Source organism: Poecilia reticulata, chromosome 14, assembly GCF_904066995.2.
Source record: "Poecilia reticulata chromosome 14, P_reticulata-male-v2, whole genome shotgun sequence".
NCBI classification, from domain to species: domain Eukaryota; kingdom Metazoa; phylum Chordata; class Actinopteri; order Cyprinodontiformes; family Poeciliidae; genus Poecilia; species Poecilia reticulata.
The window spans coordinates 20,860,734-20,873,413 of record NC_088843.1 but is presented as its reverse complement, the minus strand read 5'-3'; the positions used below and the strand labels follow the sequence as shown (position 1 = coordinate 20,873,413).

General features: G+C 48.3%; 2 protein-coding genes across 2 annotated transcripts; both read left to right on the top strand.

Annotated features, from left to right (window-relative positions):
* The first annotated feature begins 667 nt into the window (after positions 1-667).
* On the top strand, positions 668-8,757 carry tmprss15 (transmembrane serine protease 15). The gene is made up of 27 exons (XM_081615885.1): positions 668-779; positions 849-973; positions 1,145-1,212; positions 2,524-2,666; positions 3,154-3,333; positions 3,494-3,613; positions 3,874-3,979; positions 4,059-4,168; positions 4,254-4,394; positions 4,474-4,623; positions 4,694-4,799; positions 4,874-5,030; positions 5,106-5,247; positions 5,765-5,854; positions 5,933-6,058; positions 6,138-6,281; positions 6,353-6,463; positions 6,658-6,781; positions 6,847-6,954; positions 7,022-7,071; positions 7,139-7,219; positions 7,298-7,442; positions 7,526-7,707; positions 7,912-8,007; positions 8,097-8,236; positions 8,408-8,462; positions 8,529-8,757. Exons 1-27 carry the CDS (start codon positions 668-670, stop codon positions 8,651-8,653), a joined length of 3,237 nt encoding a protein of 1,078 aa, XP_081472011.1. The 3' UTR covers positions 8,654-8,757.
* Positions 8,758-9,774: 1,017 nt separating this feature from the next.
* On the top strand, positions 9,775-12,662 carry ttc1 (tetratricopeptide repeat domain 1). The gene is made up of 8 exons (XM_008401840.3): positions 9,775-9,896; positions 10,260-10,584; positions 10,973-11,033; positions 11,120-11,232; positions 11,756-11,792; positions 11,870-12,018; positions 12,209-12,263; positions 12,335-12,662. Exons 2-8 carry the CDS (start codon positions 10,267-10,269, stop codon positions 12,472-12,474), a joined length of 873 nt encoding a protein of 290 aa, XP_008400062.2. The 5' UTR covers positions 9,775-9,896; positions 10,260-10,266; the 3' UTR covers positions 12,475-12,662.
* Positions 12,663-12,680: the final 18 nt, after the last annotated feature.

Genomic DNA, 12,680 nt, shown 5'->3' with positions numbered 1-12,680 from the left:
TCAAAGAGCGCTCTTTAATATTTCAGGTTTGATTTCTTGGCTCTTAAAATAAAAATAATTTAATGTTTTACATTTTAGATTTTATCAGAGAAAGTTCAGGTTTTTTGTTTCAAGATGTTTTAATCTGTTTTATAGAAATTATAAATGTATCCTTCCATACTGAGAAAACCCGAATAAATATACACAAATGAATAATTTCTCCTTATTGTGGGCTATTTCAAATAAGAATAATAATTTCAAAGTAATTAATGATTGAATTATTTTACCACAGTGTTTGTGTAGATTTAGCCAGAGAGCATGCTGGGAGAAATAGGCCAGTTCATTTCCGGTTAAATTCTGGTTGCTTTGAATATTTCAAAGTGCAAATTGTTCCAATATAAGAAAACAACATGATTCTGATCCAACCTTATGAAGTGAACTTAAGTCAGCTTAACGGAAATGATTCTAACTGAACTGATTCTATCTGAACTGATTCAATCTGAAATGAACTGATTCAATGTGAACTGATTCAATCTGAGCTGATTTTAATCAGTTCTACCTCAATTGAACTGATTCTATCTGAAATTATTCTATCTGAACTGAACCGATCCTATCTGAACTGATTTTACCTGAACTGAATTGATTCAATCTGAAGTGAACTGATTCTTTCTGAAGTGAACTGTTGAGGATGACTCGCCGCCTATCCTCTGTGGAGGTCGTCCTCTTCATCGTCTCATCCCTCCTCTTCCTCTGCTGCGGCGGCCTCTGTGTCATTTCTTGGCTCAGCCTGACTTCTGAAGGTAAGTGTTCCGGTTTCGCTCATGTGACGGCAGGTTCAGCGCTGATGATGTCATCGACAATGCGTCCAGGTGCAGATGAAGCCACGCAGCTGTCGGGGCGGTTGGTGATCACAGCAGGAGTCGAATTTTCTGACGAGCTCCGAAACTCCAGCAGTCACCGGTTCAAATCCCTGGCCTTTGACCTTCAGCAGCTGGTGAGGCTTTTATTGTGAAGGGTCACCTTAACACTTACCAGGGGCTTTTATTCTGAAATCCTGGAGACAGCATCCTGTTATAAAGGTGGCTTTTAACATAAAAACCAGAAAGTTTTGTTCAGCTTCAGGAGAGGTCAGCTGACGGCAGTCTGGCCTCTGATTTGTCGGCAGGTTTATGAGGCGTTCAGCATCAGCGACCTGCGGTGGTTCTACCAGTTCTGTTGGGTCCAAGATTTCAGGTCAGACCTACGATCAATTACTGACCAGTCACTGATCAATCACTGATCAATCAATCACTGACCAATCACTGATCAGTCAATCATTGATCAATCACTGATCAATAAATGAACCAGCTTCTAATTTTTATGTATATAATATTTTAAACAGGAACAGATGAAAACAATTTGTTCAGTTTAAGCAGAGTAAAATCTCACATTTACATCAAACTAACCAAACTAACCTGAGTGAAGTTGCCCCCCGCCCCCACCTTCTTCAAATCAGACAAAAATTGGCGTCAAACGTTCGTGCTACGTTTGTGCTGGTCTGTGCAGCAACATTTTTTGTTTGTGCCGCTATCATTTTAAAGATTTAAAGAAATGTTTCTGGAGGTCATCCAAGGTCAACCATCCCACCCACCTTCTTCAAACCAGACAAAATGGGTGTCAATCAACTCAACTACGTTTGTGCTGGTTTGTGCAGCAAAAATTTTCATTTGTGCTGCTTTGGCTTTGAAGATATTAATGAAAGTGTTAAGGTCAAAAGGTCAACCAGCCCCCCCCACTTTTATGAAATCCATCTTTCTTTATATCTTTAAAATGATAGCGGCACAAACGAAATGTTTTGCTGCACAAACCAGCACAAACGTTTGACACCAATTTTGTCTGATTTGAAGAAGGTGGGGGGGCCAACTTCACTCAGGCACCAAACCAAGCAGCATGGCAGCGTTTCCATGGTGACTGCAGGAATCGGTCCAACAGATGGCGGGTCTTCCCCGAAGTGATGAGCTGTGAAACAGAGAAATAATTCCAGGCAGGAAATAGTTTCCAGCTTGGGCTTAGACATCAGAGCAGAAAGAAATACACGATTCACAACATGAGGAACCTCAAAATACCATTTAATACATGAAAATAACATTTAATACATGACAATACCATTTAATACCACAGTAGAAAACATAATCTTGGAAAGTCAAAGCATCTGAAGAATAAAACCCAGCAGAGAGACGAGTGCAGCCAGGAGGTTTGTGGGTTGTGTAGTCTGTATTGTAGCTATGGGCTCCAGGTTTCCAGCGACAGGTGAACAGGTACACATGGCCGAAACTATGACATCATCAAGATAAATGTTTGAAACTAATCTGACCTCATTTTGAAGGAAACTCGAACATTTTTAGTTCGGACTTCTGACACCCACAGGATGAATCCAGAATAATTTCAGCTGCTCATCAGAAAGAGAAATATAACAGGAAATGAGGAACTGGACAAATTCACTGATCATTGATCGTTTCATTCACTGTGATTATTAATCATCTGGCATTTGGTTCTGACCTCCAGTCCTGGCAGCGTGGTGGTGACCTTTGAACTGAGGTTCAGTAAGCTGATTGACATTGAGGAGGTGGAGCAGCAGCTGAGGGCGGGGCTTCAGGTGGCTGGGGGCGGAGCCTTGGTGATTGACACCAACAGCATCCAGATTACAGGTAAGTCTGTGATGTCACATCCTGATCAGGGGTCAGGATGTGACATCACAACATGAGCAGAACATTGGATTAGATTAGATGTAATCTGGCCATTCAGAAAGAAACACTCAGCTGATGTCCACCATGAGTTGATCCAGCGCCAGACCCAGCTGAAAGCAAGAAGCAGGAACCCGAACCGGAACCAGACCGGTACCAGCCAGATGGTCCAGCCAGGAAGGGATGAAAACAAGAAGCTTTTAAACTGGGAGGACTGGAAACCAGTAAAGCTTTCTGGAGCTCCCAGTCGATCTGAAAGACTATTCAACAAACCATCTGGTTCTTCTAGATCTGGACTGGACCGGGTTTGGAAGAGGACGGATGGACTCTGAATCGGATCAATAATTATCAATAGTTATTAATAAGGATCCTTATTGATTGTTATTGATGAATGTTGATCAATAGGCAGTTAAATCCAGTCAGGCTTAACTGGATCATCTCTGTTAATCCGGTTTCACTTCCTCCAACCAACTGGCAGCTCTCTGTTTTCCTGCAGAGAAATCCGAGAAGACAACACCTACAGCAACCAGCAACAAGCCTGCAACAACTAGCAACAAGCCTGCAACAACTAGCAACAAGCCTGCAACAACCAGCAACAAGCCTGCAACAACCAGCAACAAGCCTGCAGCAGGTGAGACACAGATCAGAAACAGAAAAATTGCAGGGGGTTAATAGGAGGAGACAATGGTTCTGATTGGGTTTTGATGGTTCTGGTCAGGTTCTGATTGGGTTCTGATCAGAACCTGACTGGCTTTTGATGGTTCTCTCTCTAATGGGTCTGTGTTTTGCAGTGACGTGTCCTCCTGGTCAGACTACCTGTTCTGACGGGTCCGGTTGTGTTCCAAGCAACTGGTTCTGTGATGGAGTCCCCCACTGTTTGGACTCGTCTGATGAATCTCCCTTCTTCTGCGGTCAGTAAAGAATCCCAAAGGGCAAATAAACCAATCAAAGTGGTGCATTTTTTAACCAAGAGGGGCAGGGGTAATTTGGGAATAGTCGTGTTGCGTTCAAGTACCTGTTAACTGCTAGGCGCTCTCTCAGATAACAACAGGCTCATGTGATGGTTGATTTGCCCTGGAGGGTTTTGGCAAGAATGTGATGCATTAGTGTCTGGAAATCAAAGGTGTTCTGGTCATGAAGAACTGTGATGTCACTTCCTGTGTCTCCATAGCAACGCCATGTGATGGACAGTTTGTGTTGGAGGGGCCGAACGGATACTTCAGGTCGTCACAGTCTGACACCTACAACAACAACGTCTTCTGCCGCTGGATCATCAGGTCAAAACACAGTTCTGAAGGTTCTTCCTGACCTGGTTTCCTCTTTAGGTCCAATGTTTTCCTGTTGCGATGCGTTCAGGTTGAGCAGGGGACTTTCGGCCCAGATAACCTTCCAGCAGTTTGAGACGGAGGCGAACATTGACGTCCTGAGGCTGTACGAAGGAGTCGGACCCAACAAGGTTATAGCAGGTCAGAACTTCTTGGTCTGGAGTACCCTGAACGCCTCACGGTGTGTCCAACACATTAAACTTACAATTTGTGATCTTATTGGCAGCTGAGCTCTCAGGTTCTGCCCCCCCTGGTACCGTGTGGCTGCTGACCAACCAGTCAACAGTGGAGTTTACATCGGACAGCTTCAACAGTCTGCCGGGCTTCAGAGCATCTTTCAGAGCTGCCGATACCGCTGGGCTGTCCGGTAAGAACCGGGCTGGGTCAGAACCCTATCCTACAGTCAGAACAGGGCTGGATCAGAACTGGCTGCTTTCTGGTTCCAGACCCGGAGAAGCTCACCTGCAGCTTCGAAGATGGAGTGTGTTTCTGGAGGCAGCAGCAGGACGATGAAGGAGACTGGATGAGAACGAGAGGCCCCACTTTCCCCTCATCAACAGGTCCAAATTCTGATCACACCCTGGGGAACAGCTCAGGTGAGTGGGCCAGTTTAGTTGAATGGATCCGTGAGAGCGGTTCTGGTGGGTGAACGCTGATCTCTGATAGGTTTCTACCTGGTCACCCCTATGAGTCCTGGCCAATGGGAGAAGAGATTCCGGCTGCAGAGCCTCCCTCTGACTCCGTCCCCTCACCCCACCTGCCTGAGCTTCTGGTAAACAACAAACATGTGAAGATCTGCTGTCTGATGCTGGGTACCAGGTGTGTGAGCATGTCACCTGTCTGCAGGTATCATATGTTTGGTGTGGACGTCCATCGTCTCAGAGTCGTCCTCCATCCCTCATTGCCAGACGCTGATGCCATCGTGCTGTTCCAGAAAGACGGTAACTATGGTGACACCTGGAACTACGGACAGGTGACCCTAATCCTGACCTCAGACGCCATGGTCAGTGACATCACCAGGCAGTCCACATTCCAGACGGTGTCAGAGGTCACCTGACTGATCATGCGGCCTGTGCAGGTGGAGTTTGAAGCTCTGAAGAAAGGAGGCATGTGGAATGACATCGCTCTGGATGACATCACACTGACACCTGAGCCCTGTGGCCCCGCCCCTCCGGAGCCAACCAACGTCCCACCTCCCACCACTATGGCGCCCATACCACGTGAGTCAGCCATGCCCCCACAGTGGCTAAACATCAGGTCACACCCCTACGCTAGCTAAACATCAGGTCACACCCGTACGCTAGCTAAACATCAGGTCACACCCCTACGCTAGCTAAACATCAGGTCACACCCCCATGCTAGCTAAACATCAGGTCACATCCCTACACTAGCTAAACATCAGGTCACACCCCTACACTAGCCAAACATCAGGTCATGACCCCAGGCTAGGTAAAAATCAGTCACGCCCCCATTCTGGGTAAACATCAGGTCACACCCCCACACTAGCTAAACATCAGGTCACACCCCCATGCTAGAAAGACATAAGGTCATACCCCCAGGCTAGGCACACATCAGGTCACAGCCCCACATTGGGTAAACATCAGGCTATGCCTCCATTGCTGGGTAAACATCTATAATCTATAATCTAGTTGAATTCTAGTCAACTTCCTCTGTACCTGAGGAAGGCCGTGTTCACACCTGTACACCTGACCCCGTCCTTTTCTATGATTGGTTCAGCTGACTGTGGTGGACCTTTTGATCTCTGGGAGTTTAATTCCACCTTTAGCTCTCCGAACTACCCCCATTCCTATGGAAACATGGCCAACTGTGAGTACATCTGTGTTTCTAAATGTGTTCCTGAGCCTCATCTACCTGCTAACTTCACCTGTCTGCTCACCTCTGCAGGTTTGTGGACCCTGCATGCGTCAGCAGGTCAGAACATTCAGCTCCACTTCCTGGACTTTGATGTGGAGGCGACCTATGACATGGTGGAGGTGCGGGATGGGATGGGGTCTAACTCCACCTTACTGGGTAGGCTCCAAGTTCACCTGTCCTGAGTCTCCAGGTGGGTTTGCACGGACTCAGGTGACCTGTTGCTGTTTCCTCCCAGCTGTCCTCACTGGCAGCGCTGGCCCTGCCCGCGACCTGTTCTCCACGTCCAATCAGATGACGGTCCGGTTCTTCACGGACAGCAGTGGTGACGGCCGAGGATTCAAAGCCAACTTCACCTGTGGGATGGCACTGGGGTCTCCAGGTGAGAGCACGCCTCAGAGATCCAGAATCTGTCCCAGCTAGAGGTCCTGATCACCGTCTGCTTGTGAACAGCTCCGTGCGCGGCGGCTCAGTTCCAGTGTCAGACGGGAGCCTGTATCCCTGGCAACAGCCAATGTGATGGCGCGCTGGACTGTCCCGATGGTTCTGATGAAGCCGACTGCGGTACGTAACCAGGTCAGAACAGGGAGGGGTCGGGTCCAGGTAATCCCAGAACTGAGCCTTGGACCTGGTTTGAGTAGAATCGGGTAGAAGATCTGGTAGGAATCAGAACCTCCCCCAGGCCCCAACCCTCGTCTCAGGTGTTGGCACAAACAGGAAGTGATGCGTTAACCCCTCCCCACCTGTTACTGTGTCAGTCAAGCTGCAGGTAAACGGCTCCAGGCGGCTCCGGGTCCAGATCGGCTCCACTCCGCACACCGTGTGTTCTGACGGCTGGACCTCTGACCTGTCGGACTTCACCTGTCGGTACCTGGGACACAGGTATTCCTGATCTGCAGACAGGTCCGGTGGAACCAGAACCGGTTCTGAGTTCTGACTGCTTCCAGGTCCGGAGACGCATCTCTGCTACCAGCTCTGCCTCAGGACTCTCCGTTCGTATCCATCAACCTGACCAGAACCAGAACCGGTAACAGGTCACTGGAAACCAGCGTGAGGTAAGCAGAAGCAGAACCAGATCTGGTTCAGAGGAACCTGCTGACCTCTGACATCTCACCTCCACAGTGAGACGTGCAGCAGCGGGGAGGTGGTGTCTCTGAACTGCACCAACCAGCGTGAGTAAAGCCGAACCTGAAGCAGAGAAACGCTGCAGCCTAAGGCACTGACTACTGCTGTTCACAGCCTGCGGGCGCCGCCAGGTCACCCCAGACCAATCAGAGGCCAGCATTATGGACCAATCAGAGGGCAGAGGACCTGCAGATGGTGAGAACCTGGATTATGCGTTTAACCTCTACTTGACCTTGTCAGGGTCGTTGGGTTCAGTCTGACTGTCGCTGCCAGGTGAGCACAGAGTGGTGGGCGGAGTCAATGCAGCGAAGGGGGCGTGGCCTTGGATGGTGTCTCTGCATTGGAGGGGCCGCCATGTCTGCGGCGCCTCGTTGATCGGTAGCGACTGGCTGCTGACAGCGGCGCACTGCGTCTACGGGTGAGAGATGCGCCTGAGGCTAGCTGCAGGTGAACCGCCGGCCTGCAGGTGACGCCATGTGCTGTGTTCTTCTCTGTCTACAGGAAGAACCTCCACCTGGAATCCTGGTCGGCTGTCCTTGGGCTGCACGCTCAGTCACAGATACACGCTGCGGAGGTTCAGACCAGACTAGTCGATCAGATCGTCATCCACAGAGAATACAACCGGCTGACCAAACACGGCGACATCGCCATGATGCGTCTGCAGCAGCCAATCAACTTCACCCGTGAGTTACACATCAGAGTCCAAGTTCCCTCACCTGTCTGGGTTTACAGACAGAGCTCTGACTGTTATTCCATCAGCCAAACAGACAAGACTCAGGGTTTACCATGAGTCAGGCTGATGGTAAACCCCGAGTCTTGTCTGTCAGGCTTATGGTAAACCCTGAATCTTGTCTGTCAGGCTGATAGTGGCCCTTGGTGTGTTGCAGAGTGGGTTCAGCCTGTGTGTTTGGCTGCTGAAGGTCAGATTTTCGCTGCAGGAAGGAGATGCTTCATTGCCGGCTGGGGCCGAGAAGCAGAAGCAGGTTAGAGGCGAGAACGGCCAGCAGAACCCAACGTGTTCTCACCTGTTACAAACCCCCTCCTTCACCTGTCTCACCTGTTTGAGTTGCAGGTTCTCTTCCTGACATCCTCCAGGAGGCGGCGCTTCCTCTGGTGGAGCAGGCTGAGTGCCAGCTCCTCCTACCTGAGTACACCATCACCTCTAGCATTCTGTGTGCCGGTTACCCTGAGGGCGGAGTCGATAGCTGCCAGGTAACGGCTCACCTAGTATTACCTGGGCAGACAGTGCAGAATCACCACAAGTTAAACTAGTTCAGGAAGCTGGTCCAATGACTGACTGAGGGTCAGAAATGATCTGACAGCTGATTGGTCAGAGATCGTTCCAGATTTTCATTGAACTGGGAATATTCTGTCACTTTGCAGGGAGACTCTGGAGGTCCACTGATGTGTGAGGAGGACGGACACTGGACTCAGATTGGTTAGTCTCTCTCTCTCTTTCTCTCTCTCTTTCTCTGTAACTTGCTCTCTGATTGGCTCCTGACAGGCGTGACCTCATTCGGCGATGGCTGCGCACGACCTCAGAAACCTGGAGGCTACGCCCGAGTGTCAGCCTTCGCCTCTTGGATCGCTCAGACCAGACGCTCTTCCTCTTCCTCTTCCTCTCTGTAACATGGAGCACTCGGGGGAAGTTGCTTGATCAGAGCAGTAAACCTTTGAACTTTGATTAAATCTGAAAATGTAATTGAAAGAAATAAAAAAGTGTTATCTTTTGAGTTGAGTTCTGATTTCTGACCTGGTCCTAACAGAAGACAGCACCTGGTGTCCTTCCTGGGTTTCCATGGTAACAGGTGGACTGGTGGAGAATCTCTGAGCTAAAACGGAAGCTGATTGGACCTGCTTCAGATAGTAATAATTTCCTGTTTATTAATATGCTTTTTGGAAGCTCCGCCCACTGTGGGAGTGTGGCCATCATCATCTATGATGGGGAACTCTGGTTCAGTTAACTGGTGATTATTTCCACAGCCATGATGGAAACATTCTTCGCAGCATGATACTGCCATTGGTTATGTTGCATTATGGACCCGATATGACCCGGTGCAGACTAGAAGCTTCATCAATCAATCAATCGATCCATAAATCCATAAATTTATACTTCACACACCCAGAGAGACCAAAGTTCTCTACAAGACAATAAAATCAAACGTGACCAATAAAACCCGTACAATAAATAAATGGACCACTAAAGATCAGAACATCCTGATCATTTTAGATGATCTGGGTTCTGAAAGAAAAGAGCTTTTAAAACCAGGAATTGATGTGTTTTCAGTCACTAAAAGCAGGAAATGTCGGTGAATTGGAAAACTTAAAAAGCCGTTAATCAGATCAGGCTGCAGTTAAAACAACATGATGTTCTGTTTCTGTTTACTTTATATAGACATGATCTGAGACAAGCAGCGATCGCAGTGATGAAAACTTAAAACCCAGAATTAAAACCTAAAATCAAATCAGAAGCATCCAGGCAGGTATGTACTTAAATTAAATATTTAATTTACTACGTGTGCTTCAGGTAAATTTAGATAGTAAAAAATTTACATTTTAGTTTGTTTTTTTTGGAAAACAAAGATAATTAATAGAATATGATAATGTTTGTATAGCCCTGCTGGACTGGCGACCTGTCCAGTTACCCCACCTCTCGCCTGGTGCCCTCTGGAGAAAGACACCAGCTGACTTCTTGGCCCCACTGGGATAAAGGGGGGAAGAAAATGGATGGATGGATAATGTTTGCATAAATTCATGTCAGTAGGTGGCAGTAATGCAACCATTACGTTTCTTGCCAATAAAAAATAAATCAAGAAGAAGAAGAACCCGGAAGTGACGTCAGCCTACCCGGCTGCCTGTGAGGTGTTTTCAGGTGAGAAGGCGTAAAATCATCTGGTTTTAATATTTAATTGTTTAACTTGCTGAGAGACGTCATGATGACGTCACTCTGATCCGGATCGCTTCAGCCCACTGACGTCACAGGGTCGCTTTTCAGCAACAGCTAGCTCCGCTGCTAATTGAAAACTTTACATCAATTTCGCGATCTCACTGCCTTTGCAGCTAGCTCAGCAGCTAGCTGTTAGCGTGTAGCTGATCTGAGATCTCCGACCTGCTGTATCACGTGATCACGCTCAGGCTGATGAAGATGATGATGATAATGGAGGTTTAAACTGGCTGTGGTGTCTATCTGAGGTCCAGCTGGAGGGTCAGAAGGTCAGTGAACGTCTCATTTCAGCTTCAGGATGAGCACCCGAGGAGCTCAGAGGGAGGAAGAGGAGGAAGACTTCTACGACTGTCAGGACAGCATGGAGACGAAGGAGGAAGAGGAGAAGGAGGAAGAGCTTCCGAAAACAAACAGAATATGTGGGAGAGGAGACGCAGAGAGGGAGCGATGGACAGAGGGAGAAGGGGAGGAAGAGGAGCGTCAGGAGGAAGTGGACCGTCAGAAGGAAGAGGAGCGTCAGGTCCTTCAGGATTCAGATGAAGAAACGTCCAGAGTGGAGTTTGACGATGACTACCTGAGGGAGGTGGAGAAGGAGCTGACGGAGTTGGAGAAGGAGGTAACACCAGTCTCTGCTCCACAGTTCCTCCTATTTTAAACCAGTTAAACTAGGGGTGTCCAAACGCGGTCCTCGTTTTAGTTCTCTCCCTAGTGGTAGTAACAACATCCTCAGCATGTCAATGTTCTCCTTAGGCCTTCTAACGAGCCATCATTTGATGCAGGTGTGCTAAACCAGGGAGAGACCTAAAACATGCAGGGTGCCGGCCCTCGAGGACCGACTTTGGACACCCCTGAGTTAAACCAATTCAAGCTAGTTTACGCCATTACAACCAGTTCATAACAACTTAGCCAGTTTAAACCAGTTCAGGTCAGTTCACACCAGTCTGTGGAGCTTCAGGCATCAGGTTCTGGGTAGTAAATCTGAGCTGTGAGTGCTTCTGTTTCAGAGTCGTCGGCAGCAGAGCATCGCTCTAAAGGAAACGGGAAACGGCCTATTCAAAGCCGGAGGTGAGTTCAGTTCTGCCCAGGGTTCAGGTCATGATGCGTTCAGGTGCCTTTCTCCCCTCCGTGTAACTGTGTTTGTGTTCCTGCAGACTGGAAAGAGGCGGAGCTAAGCTACACGCAGGCATTGGCTCTATGTCCGGTTAGCTGCAGCAGGGAGAGAGCGGTGTTGTTCTCCAACCGAGCGGCTGCAAGGCTGCACCTGGTAAGGCTAACGTGATGCTAACGCTATGCTGCTCCTGGTAAGGCTAACGTGATGCTAACGCTATGCTGCTCCTGGTAAGGCTAACGTGATGCTAACGCTATGCTGCTCCTGGTGAAGCTAACGTGATGCTAACGCTATGCTGCTCCTGGTGAAGCTAACGTGATGCTAACGCTATGCTGCTCCTGGTGAAGCTAACATGATGCTAACGCTATACTCCTGGTGAGGCTAACGTTATGCTACACCTGGTAAGGCTAACGTGAGGCTAACGCCATGCTACTTCTGATTAGGCTAAGGTGATGCTAATGCTATACTACTTCAATAAAGCCTGCTGGCCCCTACGTTTTTAAATATTCTAAATGTTGGTTTCTTTGAGCTTTCTTGGCTTTGTTGCTTTGCATCTAGTTTTTGATATATGAGTGGACTCGGCTAACCCAACTCTCCTGTTAAATAACAATGTTAAGTGTATTAGCATTATGCCAACAGTTTGTACTAGTAGTACGCCAACAGCTTTGTGTCTTTTCAGGAGCTGAAGGACAAAGCCATCTCAGACTGCAGCAGAGGTGAGTCATCACATTATTTTATCACCTTCTACTTTAAATAAGCTAACCAATCAGCACACTGGCTCTGGTTACCATAGCAATAGACCTGGATCCAGAGTACCTGCGGGCGCTGTTGCGGAGGGCGGAGCTTTATGAGAAGTCAGAGAAGCTTGATGAAGCTCTGGAGGACTACAAAAAGGTTCTGGAGCGAGATCCGAGCCACAGCGGAGCCCGGCAGGCCTGCATGGTGAGTTCACTGACCACTGGGACCAACGAGTGCTGAAGTCTGGTTCTGACTCCATAAGGAAAACGGGTCAATAAATTCACTGTTTCAGATTCTGTACACCAAATTTGATCCAAACCTCCAGTTAAGCGTTCAGTTTAAAGTCTTTTTGTCCCCGTCTCACCTGTGTCCTCTTCACCTCTGTGTCCCTCAGCGGCTGCCTCAGCAGATTCAGGAGCGAAACGAGAAGCTAAAGGAGGAGATGATGGGTATGTACTGCTCTTGAATGCACCGCATCTGTGCTATGAACACCTGGTCCCTGAACGTGTCTCCTGTCCAGGTAAGCTGAAGGACCTGGGCAACCTGATCCTGCGGCCGTTCGGACTCTCCACCAGCAACTTCCAGGTCAACCAGGACCCGTCCAGCGGTTCCTACTCCATCAACTTTGTCCAGAACCCCAATAACAACCACACCGGATGATGTAATCATGACATCACAGAAACAGATTATCAAACGTATGGTTGAGGTTCCTGTTTGGTTAAAGCTACAGGATACTTCAGGCACCCCAGGACATTGCAACGCCAGACTTCTGACTCAACCCATCAGGAGCTTGCTTTCTGATGACATAATCTGCTGTATCAGCTGTTAATAAAGCAAACAAGAAGTAATGCAAGCATGCTTTTGTG

What these genes read in the sequence shown, in the direction of transcription:
- ttc1 (XM_008401840.3), top strand. Translation starts at nt 10,267, where the DNA reads ATGAGCACCCGAGGAGCTCAGAGGGAGGAAGAGGAGGAAGACTTCTAC. An exon ending in CATCTCAGACTGCAGCAGAG is followed by an intron (nt 11,793 to 11,869) that starts GTGAGTCATCAC and finishes TGGTTACCATAG; the next exon opens with CAATAGACCTGGATCCAGAG. An exon ending in GAGCCCGGCAGGCCTGCATG is followed by an intron (nt 12,019 to 12,208) that starts GTGAGTTCACTG and finishes TGTGTCCCTCAG; the next exon opens with CGGCTGCCTCAGCAGATTCA.
- tmprss15 (XM_081615885.1), top strand. Translation starts at nt 668, where the DNA reads ATGACTCGCCGCCTATCCTCTGTGGAGGTCGTCCTCTTCATCGTCTCA. An exon ending in TGAATCTCCCTTCTTCTGCG is followed by an intron (nt 3,614 to 3,873) that starts GTCAGTAAAGAA and finishes GTGTCTCCATAG; the next exon opens with CAACGCCATGTGATGGACAG. An exon ending in GCGGAGTCGATAGCTGCCAG is followed by an intron (nt 8,237 to 8,407) that starts GTAACGGCTCAC and finishes GTCACTTTGCAG; the next exon opens with GGAGACTCTGGAGGTCCACT.